This window comes from Sus scrofa, chromosome 16 (assembly GCF_000003025.6).
Source record: "Sus scrofa isolate TJ Tabasco breed Duroc chromosome 16, Sscrofa11.1, whole genome shotgun sequence".
Taxonomy (NCBI): domain Eukaryota; kingdom Metazoa; phylum Chordata; class Mammalia; order Artiodactyla; family Suidae; genus Sus; species Sus scrofa.
In genome coordinates, this window is record NC_010458.4 from 38,090,571 (window position 1) to 38,106,458 (window position 15,888).

Below are 15,888 nucleotides of genomic sequence, written 5' to 3' on the forward strand. Positions count from 1 at the left end.
CAGGGAATAATCTGGCACCTTCTAAATTCCCACTGCCTTGGTTCTGCTCAGCATCTGGCTCTGTCTCATTGCTCTTAAATTTACTGATGTTGGTTTGGGATTGAAATTTTGTGTTTGATTTAAAATGCACCAAAATTGGGAGTTTCCATTGTGGTGCAGTGGAAGCAAATCCAACTAGCATCCATGAAGACGCAGGTTTGATCCCTGGCCTCACTCAGTGGGTTGGAGATCTGGTGTTGCCATAAGCTGTGGTGTAGGTTGCAGACACGGCTCAGATCCTGAGATGCTGTGGCTGTAGCTGTAGCTCCCTTTCACTCCCTAACCAGGGAATTCCATATGCTGTGGGTGTGGTCCTAAAAAGCAAAAAAAATAAAAAAGAGAAGAAAAAGAAAATGCACCAAAATTAACTTCTGAATTATTTTAGTTTTTATTATGAAATAAAATGGGGGAATTTGAAATTGAATGCTTCATAAAAAAGAAAGGTTAATATTTAAAACTGCTACTCTGAAAGTTTTGGTCTATATATTCATAGTTATCTTCTCACTGAGAGTTTATGATTCCAATCATTTATATAATGATTACCCCTTTTTAGTCCTTGCTCTGTGAAAATGTAGAAAGCACTAATTTTGTCTGGGAGAGGCATCGAAGACATATTTTTAAACTTCTATAGTTTTAGAAAACCAAATCAGTTCTTGTTTCTTATTATCTCCTTTTGATATCAGTCCTACAACTGGCACTGGGAACTTGATATTTCAAGTAATGACTAGCAGAAAATATTAACCGTTTGATCCATGGCTACAGCAAGAGATCATTTAAAAAAGAATGAGCCAGAAATCGCTTCTGGAATGGAAAATCTCAAGGGCAAGGAAGAGCAAGGGGACAGGAACCAGCAGTGAGTTAACAAAAGTCAATCATGCGCAAGTGAGGCCTGCAGCAACACCAGATCCTTAACCCACTGTGCCCCAGCGGGAACTCCGAGACTCGTTTCTTGAAGCAAACAGAAAGGGTGGATTGTGCAAGTTAGCACATGCCTTGGACAAAGCCCAAGGGTGCTCTTGGGAGTGTGCTAGCGGCACCCTGAGTCCTACTATTCTGAACCTGAGAAGGCTGATTAGGTTTGGCTCAGTCGAGGAGGTACAAACCTGTACTGACCAAAAGCAAGACGACAAAGACCTTTACTTAGTCTACCCCGTAACACTGTTTGGCTAGACATCACCCAGGCCGTTACACAGCAGGTCACGTGCAGGCATAAGATAAGTTTTTCTGTCCTCCTCTAGCTGCTCTTTTCCACTTTAATCTGTTTTGTCCCTGGAAGTCAGTTGAAAACATCTGTCTTGTATAGAATGGGCCTCAGATCATTTTTGGGGGGACAGAAAGGCCAGTCAGATGCCTTTACACCTGCTGAACGAATGCCCATCTGCTGCAGGTGTAGATGCTGGTACCCAAGTGACTGAGTCTGAAGGAAGCATAAAAGGGGTTAGTTATAAAGTTTCTTGTTCTCCTTTTAAAGACAAAATGCTCAATTTCCTGAATAAAATAATGAGGCTAAAAAAGTTTGGAAGGGACACCAGTAATTTCATTTCTCCTGCAGGGTTGAGACTTTCAAAGGCTGGGGGGCAGGGGAGGTGGGGACTGTCCCTAGGAGCAACCGAATGCCGAAAGCCCCCGAGAGGCCACTAACCATGGAAGACACATTTGGTAATGAACACATAGCTTGAGGCACGCCCTCAGGTTTCACACATGGCATCACCAGGTCACTCTTCCTGCCAGCAAACAGTGCAGAGTGATTACCTGTGCTGGCTATTATTATACTAGGCACCGGGAATACAAACATGAACCAGATACAACCCCTGCTCTCTGAGAACTGATATTCTGAAGGAGTGCCCAGACGAGCAAAGAGGCAAAAGGAACACTGAGAAAATGTGCTAAAATAGGGGTGATGGAGTTCCCTGGTGGCCTAGTGGGGTATGGATCTGGCATTGTCACTGCTATGGTGCAGGTCATTGCTGTGGCTCAGGTTCAATCCAAGCCCAGGGATCTTCTGCATGCCATAAGCAAGGCCAAAATAAATAAATAACTAAAAAAATAAAAGTAAAATAGAAGTGACTACAGGATGCAATAATACGGCAGTGGAAAGGCATACTACGCAGGCTGGGACCTGTGGGCATGTGTGCATGTTGAGCGTTAAGAGACAGTGCCCCCACATGAAGTTATATTTAAGCTGTAACCTAAAGAATTAATCACAGTTAGCCCAGGGGATGAAGAAGGGAAGAAGTTGAGAAGTAAAAATACTGCAAATTTTCATTACCTGCAAAATGTGACAATCAGTTGAAGCTTCTGGCTTTCATTCCAGTTATTTGCATTGTGGCATTTATATTGATTTTTACAAAACCTTGTTCTGGCACAGGAAGTATATGTACATAATGATGGCCCGAGTTTTTTTTTAATCATGGAAAATGTGAATTTGGGAGATAGATTCTATTATTATGGGACGTAAAGTTCAGTTGTTTTTTTAGTGCTCAAGAAGCAGTAACCACAACAACATTTTTGTATGTTTAGGTAAGCTATGATTCCAAATTAAATTTTCATTCACTGTCCTCTTAATATTGATTTAATGCAATGCTTTTTTTTTTTCCTCCTGGAAAATTCTTCAGAGTTGATATTTTATTTATTTATTTATTTATTTGTTTGTCTTTTCAGGGCTGTACCCTCAGCATATGGAGGTTCCCAGGCTAGGGGTCCAATTAGAGCTAGAGCTGCCAGCCTACGCCACAGCCACAGCAACACGGGATCAGAGTCGCCTCTGGGACCTACACCACAGCTCATGGCAATGCCAGATCCTTAACCCACTAAGCGAGGCCAGGGATCGAACCCACAATCCCACGGTCCCTAGTTGGATTAGTTTCCTCTGTGCCATGACGGAAACTCCTAGAGGTGATATCTTAATGAGAATATTATATTATTTTATAATAGGTTGTCAAAATAATGGCATTTGAAAAAGTGAATCAGTTTTCCACTTAACCTTGGCTTCTTATTTTTTGCTTTTCTTCGGGGCCACACTCATGGCATATGGAAGTCCCCAGGCTAGGGGTCGAATTGGAGCTAGAGCTGCCAGCCTACACCACAGCCAGAATGACTCGGGATCCAAGTCCCTTCTGAGACCTACACCATGGCTCATGGCAACACAAGATCCTTAACCCACTGAGCGACTCCAGGGTTCAAACCCACTTCCTCATGGATACTAGTCGGATTTGTTTCCACTGAGCCACAACAGGAACTCCCCCCCCCAAAAAAATTTTTTTTTCATTTTCCACCTTTATTAGAACCCCCAGGTTAAAATTATTTTCCATCTCAGCTTTCTCTCTTTCAATTGCTTCCCCTGTTATCCTATAAGTCCCAGTTTTGTTGGGATCTTCATGGTGCTGTTGATCTAGTTCAGTAACAGCTCAAGAATTAGAGATCTTTGCTGTGATATGATGCTTCTCCTTGCCTTAGAATTAAGAGGATAAAGTGGGGTTAACTTTAAGGGCTGACGACACTCTCTGCCTATGGTTAATTTATAAAGTCAGCCAAAACTGTAGTTACCCTGAGTGTAAATAACTGGGCAGAGGACTGATCATGCCAGGTGATTTCTGACAGATGGAATCATCATATTTATTTGTCATCCTGCTTCATCTCTGATATGAGAACCATCATCACACAGTATTTATAGAAAATTAACAGGACATCGTATGACTTAGAGTAAATGGTTAGACAACATGGCAACTATTCAGAGAAATCTAATATATCACCTTGAGTTCAATTAAATTGAGAAAACACTGTATGAAGGTCCAGCCAGAAGGAGTGGGAGAAAATAACTTACTTGCTAGGTGCTCGGTCTTGCAAATTAGTCAACGCAGCAAAGTTGTTTCGGACAGTTCGCAGGCTGGCCAAGACCTACAACAAAAAAGGAGTCTTTAAACTTCTTGAAATGAGGGCCTCTTTAATGAAATTTGAAATGGTTTGGTGACTTTAAAAATTGGTTTGTTCAGTGAAAACCTGACACCACTTCCAACTTAGTTTCATATACTACTGAAGAACCTCCCAGCATCTGGTGACATTTACATGTATCCATATGAAATCCACAGAGGGCAAACTTAAAAAGATTTTCTGGATTATTTCTCCTCATGGTCTATGAATATGGTGACAGGAGCAGCAACTGCCACAGTATTTCTGGATTCCTCAGCCACCAAAAAAACAATGTCCCAGGCAATATACAGAGTGCTATTGCATTTTATGCAAATTTCAAATCATGTAATATGAAATATTCATAAAGTCTCACTTTAAGGGCAAAATGTAAAACAGTTCTCTTACCAAGTTCTCTTCAAACCAAGAATGCCATAATCTTAAAATCCACAAACCACACCCTTTTTTTTTTTTTTTTTTTTTTGTCTTTTTAGGGCTGCAACTGCTGCATATGGAGGGTCTCAGACTAGGGGTCAAATTGCAGCTGTACCCCCTGGCCTATGCCATAGCCACAGCCATGCCAGATCCCAGCTGCATCTGCAACCTACACCACAGCTCATGGCAACACCAGATTCTTAACTCACTGAGCGAGGCCAGGGATCAAACCTGCTTCCTCATGTATGCTAGTCAGATTCATTTCTGCTGAGCCATGACGGGAACTCCAAACTATGTACATTTTAAATTGTTTTTGCACTTTTGCCACAGGGCTACTCTAGCTAATACACAGAGATTCCTTTCCTCGTGAAGGTTATCTGATTCATGAATTATAAGGTCTCGAATAAAATGAGACTGCCCTGAATGTGCACAGTGCCTGGCCCATGAAAGACACAAAATTTTGTTGAATAAATGATTACTGAGACACAACATAATCCACACACACAAGGCAGGACCAGTAGGCCCCACTATTTCTGATAGCTCTTCCTTTTTTTCTAATTCTAGTGAAGCTGGACAGTGGCAAAACAATCAGAAGTTAGGGAGCACCATCTCCTCCCACTTTCTCCTAGAATGGGCAAGTTTCCCCTCAGGGTGTAGCCTAGAGTTGCTAAGGTCAAAGGCCCTCTGGGTGACAATGGGAATGTTAAGTTTCTCTCAAACTTAGATTTCAGATGCCTTTGTAGATACCACATCACAGCCCAGATGGCCTGGCTCTGTTACAGTCAACATGTGAACTCAGACAAGTTCCATCGTTTATCTGAAGCTTAGTTACTCATCTGGCAAGCAGGAGAGTGCCGTCTACCTCAAGGGCTGTTGTGAAAATGCGATGAGATGACAGGTAAGGTGTCCAGAACAGTGTCTGGCAAACACAAGGCGCTCAGGGACTATTAGCCCAACAAGGCAACATTCCATTTGACTAATGATTGGGCATGTATGCCGGGAATCTACTTAATGTCTCCTAATGACAATATGCAAGAGATGGGGGGCAAATTTATAATGTTACCAGGGCTCCAGGTCTGTTCCCAGAATTTTTTTTCACTGGATGCTGACCGAGACTAAAATCAGCCTAAATTTTGTTCTAAGACAAAAACGTCTCAGACATTTTTTAAACTGGCATTCCTTCTTGTAGGTCACTGGGGTCCTGTTTATGCCCAGGACAGTGACCTACAGCACTATCCCTGAAGGAGTTAATGGTGTTTTGTAAGGTGCCAACCATGATTAACTCACTCCCTGGAAAAATCTGGTCCATTATCACATATAAACAGCTCACAGTGCCAAAAGGTCACCCTGCCTATGACGGAGGATTCGACTGGCCAACTGCTGACATCAAACCATGCTGTCTTTTATCAGGCATGAAATCTTGAATGATCCAGAAAGAAATCTGACAAATGACCCACTGTCATTAAATCATGCAGGCTGAATTTAGACTTTAAGAATTGAATATTAAGTACACTAACAAAACATTTTAAGGTTATTGCCCCCCATCAATCCTTATTCTAGGCTAAAATTTAACCTCAGAATTCTGAGAATTTTGTTTTAATAAATTAAGGTAAGTGCATCTGACAGTTGGGCAAACAGCAATAGGACCGTAGGTAACTCATGATCTGTGCTCATTTGAAAGAAAGCATTACTTCATGAAAGATACACTCCACTTGTTTTTCTGTATAAAGGTTTTTGCCTCAGATATAATAAAGATATTAAATTAGAGGATTTCATTTTGGTTTTTAAATTACATTTTTATTTTGTACTTATTTGCATAATCTATATCTTTACATGGTACACATTTAAAAGTAAATTGTCTCTCTCAATAACAAAGAAAATAATCAAAATTATTGTTATTTCTGAGAAGAGGCCAACAGATAAAACTGGGGGACCCTTGGAGGCATTAAAATATTGGCACTGTTCTATTTCTTAAACTGTTGATTTTAGTATTGTTCTTTATCTTTTAGAAAGTCTCTAGAGATCTTCTCTTATATGGATGAAATATTTCACAATGAAACGTGAAAATAGGTTTCTCTGTTTGAGCCTCTCCTCCATTCAGCTGCTTATCCCCTCGACTCACGGGCTTTTAGATTGTCTCCTAAATTTTATTTTTATACACACTGCTGCAGTAAGTACCCTTGTAGATACATCATCCCCTATATGTGCAAGTATTACATTATTGTTTTTGTGGGGACAAATAATATTTGATAAAGGCTTTATTAAGTATTAACTTGATCTTCTGCACCATGACACAGATGGTACAAACAGAAGTGTAAATAAAAGTCCCAAACAAATGTTGTAAGGAGGGTGTTGTCCTAGGCCTAGTGGGATGATCCTGGGTGTCCATATCATGAAGACACTATGTTAGCCTTTCCTGCTCTCACCTGCACTGCTGGACATAGGGTGAGGCATCTGCTACTGCAGGTGGTGGAGAACTAGAGGCAGTTTTACATAAGGCCCTGAGTTAAAGTTCAATTATGCTTTGTTTTTGTTACAGGGCCACTCTCACTTCCCTTGAATTCAATCCTTTAAGAGCTAGAGTCTGGGCTCTATTGCTCCTACAATTTTCTCCACTCTTTAATGCTTGCTAATCAAAAAGTTCCCTGAGGTTTTCTCCCACACAGTTCAATGGTTAGAAAATGAAGGTCATTTCTTTCTCTTCTGCCCCTCCAAGCAAAAGTATAATCAGTCAAGGTTAAAATACATTGGGAATGATGAAAAATAATACACTTTAGGAAAGAAATTATTACAATGTCATGGAAAATTTTTGTACAGAAATGTACTTGAGCATGAAAGGGATTAAATGCTATTTGCACACACTAATCTCAGACTTTCTTAGGTATTTCTAAACATTTATTAACCAATAAGATTCACTGAAAATGGCAGGGAAATGTGGACTTCATTAAAAAGTTAAACATTTGAACATACAAGCCAAAAAGAAATATACACTTATATAACAGTAACTATTTGAAAATATTTAAAGAGATTGCTTTAATAAAAAGATGTGGCAATAACATTCAAGTTAAAAATTCCCACTTAAAAAGCAGAGTTTTGAGGATTCTTTTTCATGCTAACCACACTTTACGCCACTAGATGGCACCAAAACACAGACCATGAGTTGTCACAGACCTTGGGGTGGGTAGGGCAAGGAGGGAGAATTTCTTGTCTTGGTTTTACCGCCAGAAAAAAAATAAACTGGAGACAAATAATGATTATACACAAGATAGAAAGGTCATTATATGGAAACATGGAAACATCTTTCCATGTTATGTTTTGGTTAAACAATATGAAATTGCTCTTTTTATATGTCAACAAAGATTGACTTGATAGTTTCATATAGTTCAAACTAAAAAGTACTAAGATCCCTAGAACATACTACTGAGATTTATTTTAATGAACGATTGAAAAAAACCTAACAAGTAGAAGCAACAGAAATGTTGTGACTTCCTTTCTAATGCGGTAACGAGAACCTACTGGATGCAGTGATAAGACCACAAGATTGCCGTTTCTGGGAGAAATGGGGAAGAGACATAAAAGGTCTTTAAAAAAACTGACAATGTCCAATTACCATGGAATAGTACTGTTTTACAGAGTTAATAACCACTACATTTTCCCTAAAATTATCCCAGAGGCTGTATTTTGGTAAGAGTAAAGATAAGATGACTTGGCTGTTCTTACCCTCTATTTTTAAATCAGGCATATCTTCTAGTCTGAATGACATGAGGTCTTTCCAGGGATCCAAGATAATATCTGGATATTTCCTGTCTTTTCTTTACTTAAAGATGTTTACTTCTTTGAATATTGTGCACCTCCAGGTGAGAATTCTGGTTGACTTTTTGAGTTTTACAAGGTAGTCCTATCACAAATAATGGGAAAGGTGGGGTCAGAGGCACCTCACTACAAAGCAGGGTTCCCTACGTGTTGTGCCTCCTTGGTCTACCTTTGGTCCCCACAGAACTCTGGCCAAATTGTGACTCCTCACCCTTGGGAGAAAAAGGCCACCCGCTGAGCATCATCACAGGGTAAGGCATTAAGATTCATTTTTGACAACGCTTAGCCTAATGGAATACCCACACCAAAAGATTTCAAAAAATGGGAGCGATATTTATTTTTAAATGGAAACAAAGAAAACATTTAGAGAGGTTATCTTCCTGGGGATCAAAAGGATTCTGAACATACAGGGGAAACCATAAGAAACTGGAAGTGGGAAAGAGTTTAGGTTCAGCAGCAAGAATGTCTAACCCCGACACTGTGTGGCTTGGGGACAAAAAGTGGAGGGCTCTGGTGGGTTATATCTATGCACCATGTTGCAGGTATCAGCCCTGTCCATCAAAGTGGAATACGACCTTGCAGGTCTTCTTAAATTCTCTTATAAGTTAATATTTTATTCCCCTAGCTTCCCAGGAAACCAAGACTGGGAAACAACAGGGAGGGATCCTTTCAGGTCTTGGAGATACACCCAGGCATAAAGAAATGAGTTTGCAAGAAGAGGCAGAAGATAAGATGGGATTGAAAAGAGACTGACAACTTTAAAGAGTGGGAGGCCCATTTTTAAGATTTATGGGAAGGACAATACACACAGAAAAATAAATCTAAAGGGATAGAAAGTAAAATGTCAACAGCAGTTATTTGGGGAGTTGGAATTACAGGAAATTTTCTTTTTCTTCCTTTTGCTTCTATTTCTTTTCTAAATGTTTCATGCAAAAGATTCTATTTTGAAAGCAGTATAGCTTTTTCACTGGAAGAATCTAGTGTGAAATTCCCAACCTCAAAACAGGCTGGGGAAAGGGGGAAATTCCTTGGTCTATTTGAACATTTCCCTAGTGACCTAATATCTACTGTTTTCTTTCCATTGGTGAAAAGGGCCATGGTATATGTGACCAAATAAGGTCGGTATCACATCAAGGGACATAAATACCTTATGGTTCAGGCATTATAATATTTAGCATTAAATGGTGACTATTCTATCCTGTATTAAAAAATTGAGGACTTATTGCCTAGGCCAACAAAATAAGCTAGTGGTATCCAATCAGGCTTAAGAGAAGGCTATACACAAACTGCCACTAACTGGACCTTCTTTCTTACCGGCTTCCCCAAAGATGCTCCATCATTAGCAAAACTGTTCAGGGTTTAACAAGCTTTTTTCTCTTTCTTTTTCTTTCTTTCTTTCTTTCTTTCTTTCTTTCTTTCTTTCTTTCTTTCTTTCTTTCTTTCTTTCTTTCTTTCTTTCTTTCAGGGTTTAACAAGCTTTTTTCTCTTTCTTTTTCTTTCTTTCTTTCTTTCTTTCTTTCTTTCTTTCTTTCTTTCTGTCTTTCTCTCTTTCTCTCTTTCTCTCTCTCTCTCTCTCTCTCTCTCTCTTTCTCCTTCCTTCCTTCCTTCCCACCTTCCTTCCTTCCTTCCTTCTTTCAAATTCTGGTATAGCTTTCTAGACCATATACCCTAGGAAAAGGCCATTTGTGAAAACTGTGATAAAGTCACTTAAAAAAATCTGTAGCCTCTGGGACAATAACCACATTCTATAAGTTGTTGAGTCATTAAGCTAATCATAGGCAAACTCTTCTAAATAGATTCCAGGATTATTTTCAAGTGTGTGTATACACACACACCACACACACAAATTCCAGAGTTGGTTTTTATTCAAAGTTCCAATTTCAAGGATTTTAAGTACACATTTATTTAATTAAATAGCTTACTAACACAGACTACATGATATTTTACATATGCATTTCTCAGTAAACTGAAATTCTATCAGTTTTTTGGAGATTTTAAGTACACTACAGAAAATGTCTAGTTATGAGAAGACAAGATTGCCTTAGAACTTAAGAGTGCTGAGAGCAAAATCCAAGTCAAATGCATTGATCAACTAGCTGGAGATGCATAAATACTACTTAAAGTAAGAAGATAAAGAATATCACACTCAGAATATTTCTTTCACATTTTACTATATATTTACATACATTTTTCTTACACCAATACCTAGAGATTTTAGTTAAAAGCAAGAAAAGCTACCTAAATAAACTCAAGTTGGAATGATGGCTTCTACACTTGATAATGGGTATTTACAGATTATTTTGCCTGATTTATTCTGTCTATCCAGCTCTCAGTTCTTAGACATAAAGTAATGGGTTCCCAATAGTAACCAATTAAAATCCTTAGCTTTATAAGATTTTGCCGTCACAAAATATGACGAAAACATACAACATTTTTGAACACAGAAATATAAATATCAGAAAGAATTCATGACCTCCAGCAAAACCCTAAGCAAATGAGACATTAACCTTCTGAAAGGGATTGTGGTTGTATTCTACTTTTAATTGCCTGCATTAATGAAAAAGAGCACTATGTATTTTGTTATTTATGGACTCATTTAAATTTTTGGTTTAAATTGTAGCAATAAAAAAATTTTAAAAGTGGAAGTGTCTTACATAATCCTGCTATCCAAATGCTGCCATTATGCTTTTTTTTTTTGTCTTTTTGCCATTTCTTGGACCACTCCCGCGGCATATGGAGGTTCCCAGGCTAGGGGTCTAATTGGAACTGTAGCTGCCAGCCTACACCAGAGCCACAGCAATGGGGAATCCAAGCCGCGTCTGCAACCTACACCACAGCTCACGGCAACGCCGGATCATTAACCCACTGAGCAAGGGCAGGGACCGAACCGCAACCTCACAGTTCCTAGTCGGATTCGTTAACCACTGCGCCACGACGGGAACTCCCCATTATGCATTTTTTTAAAAAACAATGCCAATTACGACATTTTGGAGATGCAAGAATCCTTACTGATAACAACACAAAATTCATCAAGTATTTTATTTTCTAGAAATTTCGCTGCACATTTTACATTATTCAAATCTCTTGATAACCTTATCAGGCAGGCAGTCTTGGAACTGTCATTTCAAAGAGGAGGAAACCAAACTTGCCCAAGTTCAGTCACTTGCCCAAGTTCATTCACTTATCAAGAAGTGGTAACGGGCTTTGACTAAAGCCTGACTATTTTATCCAGCTGAGCCCCCAGTTTTACCAACTGAATAAAAAAAGTCTTAGAGAAGTTAAGTGAGGTTCTAGGAGTACTAGAGGTAGTGTCAGTACAGTCTTGATTATGATTTGCATGACCCTTTGGTTCACATTTCTTATTAACAGTCAGTGGTGGCTTTAAACCTGCTTCATGCCCCAGGTTCAATCAGTTTTATCCCATTCTGTCCCCAGTCTGTCTATATCAGGGGCTCTTCACTTTTCCTGAGAAAATACTGGAGCCTTTAAAAATGATAGATACTTGGGTCAAAACCCCAGATTTTTAGATTCAACTGATCAGAGGTGCAGCATGGGATAAAAGCTTTCTAGGTGATTTAATGTGTAGCTAGTGTTGAGAAGCACTGGTCTATACAAAGACTATCTGGTTATCGACCGCTTTGTATGTATTCCAAAATTCTTTGGATTTTTTTTCACCTTCTAGCATTTCTGTCATGTGGTTAAAGTATTTTCATGATTTGTATACCTAAAGGAACAAATAAACATAAATACATCACTCAGCTACATCTTTGGACAAATAACATGTTTGAAAAAAGAGTAAATAGAGCATTAGGTTGAATTGGAGTATTGAGTTTCAAGCACTGGTCATGCACCTAATTATACTAAATGTAATTTAATCTCTGATATAGCTTTCCTCTTCTAGTGCTTATGTCAGTTAAGGAAATGTGGTCTCATTTAAGTATGTCACTTAGGTAATTTGCAATTTGAAGCCAAGACACTGTGGGTCTATGGGTTTATAGGAAACAGACCAGCACGGGCAAGGTTACATGCTCTAGCATTGCTTTTATATTATTCGAATGAACCACGTAATTTGTATTTGTACTTGTGTCTGATTTAGAATGAAATTAAGAACCAGAACTAACCCCCACCATTAAATTTTCAGATGAGTGAGAAGTCTGTCCATTCCGCAAGCTGTGCTTACCTGTGCAAAGGGAGTCACAATCAGGTCATCTCCATGTCTGCAAAACAAAAATCCCACGTTAGGCGACACTGATCACTTGAGGACCACTTTCAAGCAATATTAAATCGTAAGTTTCACACTCATAAATCCCCAGAGAGAATTACAGTAATTCCATCCTTATTCTTCAACACATGTTCTTCTCAGTCACAGGGATGAAGATGTGTCTTCTGGGATGCTAACCATTGTCCAGTTCCCTGGGTGAAAAGAGGGGCTTCTTGATCATCAACCAAGGTCACTGCCACTTGTTAAGCACACAGGATACACAACAGAAGAAATGGAATTCCAGCAGCACAGCCTCAGTTTCACCCTTGGCTGCTTATGGTAGGTATTACTGAGGGGCACAAGGGAAGGAGCCAGCAACAGCAGTGGCTGTGGTGAGAGGTCGCTGGACCATCTACCATTGGGAGGTGATGAGCATCCGGTGTTCTGCATCATGGGGTGCGAGTCTTGGACGGGCTCGGATCTGTAGATGACATGGGACTGCATCATACGCTAATAAAAACCCAGCGAAACTTTTCAAATGACTCACAATCCCAGCCGCCGGAGTTATGGGAGAATGTTACCCCATGTGTGCTGTTGCTGGGGCAACCTCTGCTACACCATGCAGAGGATGCAGGAGCAAGGTGTCAGCATGACGTGTCTCAAAGGGGCTGGGAAAAGCAACGAAAGTTGTGCAACGTTCCACTTGGAAGAAAGTGAGAAACTTGGGCCCAGAATTCTTTCGTGGTATTTTTTTAGTATGAATAGTTTGTGAGAGGATTTCCAAAATCTCCACATGCTATTTCTCATCTAGCTGGTTGGAACTCTTTCATTAAAAGTGAATGGAATTATTCTACACAGAAAGCTTTCGGACATGACATTGAGAACACTGCAACTGAACTGTTCACTCACTCGTGAACAATTCTGGAAAGGGCCTGAGTGACCTAAAACAACACTCATGAAATATGCTTCAGCACAAAGCAGCCTATGGATGACGTTAGTAGACGGATTGTTACAAATAATTAGACCAGTCATTACGGTCATAATCAAATTACACAGGGAATCTTTGAAATTCAAAGTGTGGGAAAATGAAAAGCAGAAAAAGGGCAGAACATACTTTAAAGGGTGGTTTTTTCTGCACCCTTTTTGTTCCAGAATTACTTTCTTTGAAAGGTGCCTGTTCTTTGGAGAGATTATTTCGAGAACAAAAATTTAATACAAAATCTAGGTATTTTCACAAGGCATAGTTTGTCTTTCCATTTTATTCTTTAAAATGTCTGACTACAAAATTTATGTCCTAAGAACTTAAGTTATCTTGACCAAAGCACTGCATCACTCTGAAATTAATCCCTGGAAATAAGTCTCTTAATTTTTCACATGGATTACACTGGATCTGGATCTCTCTACACTGAAAAGTATGTGAGTGTTTATTAAAACACTCAAGTGTATCTTTGGTTGTATTTCATTCCCAAGTACTGTAAAAGATATATTTAGAACATACAATATTTACGATAATTTATCGGTCTTGCTTCATTTCCTCATCAAAGCATAAAGAAAGTCAGTTGTAGTTTTAGTGATGGAGATAATTCTTTGGACTTTCCCGGAAATTGTTTTTGCCAAATAGCTCAAGATTGTTTCATTTTCATCACAGTGGAATTATTCCCAGCATTTCAGTGGTAAATGTCCTCAAAAAATAGCCTATCCTTTTCTTCTCAAAATTAAGTGAGGCTTGTTCACTGTGGCACTATTTGCAAGGAAATAGTGGAAAGACATGGAAACTACCTAAATGTCCATTGACAGAGGAGTGGATCAAGAAGATGTGGTACACAATGGAATATTACTCAGCCATTAAAAAGAACGAAATACCAGCATTTTTTGGCAACATGGATGGACCTAGAAATTATTACACTAAGTGAAGTCAGCCATACAACGAGACACCAACATCAAATGCTTTCACTGACATGTGGAATTTGAAAAAAAGACAGACTGAACTTCTTTGCAGAACAGATGCTGACTCACAGACATTGAAAAACGCCTTATGGTCTCTGGAGGAGAGAGTTTGGGGGGTGGGAGGATGTGGTTGGGTTATGGGATTGAAATCCTGTGAAATTGGATTGTTAAAATCATTATATAACTACAGATGTGATAAATTCATTTGAGTAATAAAAAAATTAAATTAAATTAAAAAAAATAAGTGAGGCTTACATGATCTTTGAATAAATGCTGAATACCTAGTTTAAAAATCTTTGTCTAAGTTCAACATCCATTCATGATCAAGACCCTCGCCAAAGTGGGTATAGAGGGAACATTCCTGAATATAATCAAAGCCATTTATGATAAACCCACAGCAAATATAATCCTCAATGGGGAAAAACTGAAAGCCTTCTCACTCAAATCTGGAACAAGACAGGGATGCCCACTCTCACCACTGCTCTTCAACATAGTTTTGGAAGTCTTAGCCACAGCAATTAGACAAACAAAAGAAATAAAAGACATCCATATAGGAAGAGAAGAGATAAAACTGTCACTGTATGCAGATGACATGATACTATACATAGAAAACCCTAAGGACTCAACCTCAAAACTACTTGAACTGATTAATAAATTCAGCAAAGTAGCAGGATATAAGATTAACATTCAGAAGTCAGTTGCATTTCTGTATACCAGCAATGAAATATTAGAAAAGGAATACAAAAATACGATACCTTTTAAAATTGTACCTCACAAAATCAAATACCTCGGAATACACCTGACCAAGGAGGTAAAGGACCTATATGCCGAGAACTATAAAACTTTAATCAAAGAAATCAAAGAAGATGTAAAGAAATGGAAAGATATTCCATGTTCCTGGATTGGGAAAATCAATATTGTAAAAATGGCCATACTACCCAAAGCAATCTACAGATTCAGTGCAATCCCTATCAAATTACCCATGACATTGTTCACAGAACTAGAACAAACAATCCAAACATTTATATGGAACCACAAAAGACCCAGAATTGCCAAAGCAATCCTGAGGAACAAAAACCAAGCAGGAGGCATAACTCTCCCAGACTTCAAGAAATACTACAAAGCCACAGTCATCAAAACAGTGTGGTACTGGTACCAAAACAGACAGACAGACCAATGGAACAGAATAGAGAATCCGGAAATAAACCCTGACACCTATGGTCAATTAATCTTTGACAAGGGAGGCAAAAACATAAAATGGGAAAAAGAAGGTCTATTCAGCAAGCATTGCTGGGAAACCTGGACAGCAACATGCAAAGCAATGAAACTAGAACACACCCTCACACCATGCACCAAAACAAACTCAAAATGGCTGAAAGACTTAAATATATGACAGGACACCATCAAACTCCTAGAAGAAAACATAGGCAAAACACTCTCTGACATCAACATTATGAATATTTTCTCAGGTCAGTCTCCCAAAGCAATAGAATTTAGAGCAAAAATAAACCCATGGGACCTCATCAAACTGAAAAGCTTTTGCACAG

At 39.0% G+C, this 15,888-nt stretch overlaps 1 protein-coding gene and 1 long non-coding RNA gene across 24 annotated transcripts in view; one reads left to right on the forward strand and one right to left on the reverse strand.

The window, feature by feature from the left end:
* Nucleotides 1-15,888, reverse strand: part of PDE4D (phosphodiesterase 4D) — a 1,509,235-nt gene that overhangs the window by 193,271 nt on the left and 1,300,076 nt on the right. For 22 of the 23 annotated variants that reach the window (XM_021076868.1, XM_021076867.1, XM_021076869.1 and 19 more), the window contains 2 exons: nt 12,374-12,410; nt 3,863-3,936 (listed from right to left, as the gene is read on the reverse strand). In XM_021076868.1, coding sequence (XP_020932527.1) covers nt 3,863-3,936; nt 12,374-12,410 — 111 coding nt within the window. Of the gene's footprint in view, nt 1-3,862; nt 3,937-12,373; nt 12,411-12,516; nt 12,780-15,888 lie in introns of those variants that run through there. The other variant, XM_021076885.1, reaches the window with a different exon arrangement.
* On the forward strand, nt 9,712-14,567 carry LOC110257279. The gene is made up of 2 exons (XR_002339686.1): nt 9,712-12,479; nt 12,557-14,567. It is a non-coding gene; the product is annotated as an uncharacterized LOC110257279 (long non-coding RNA).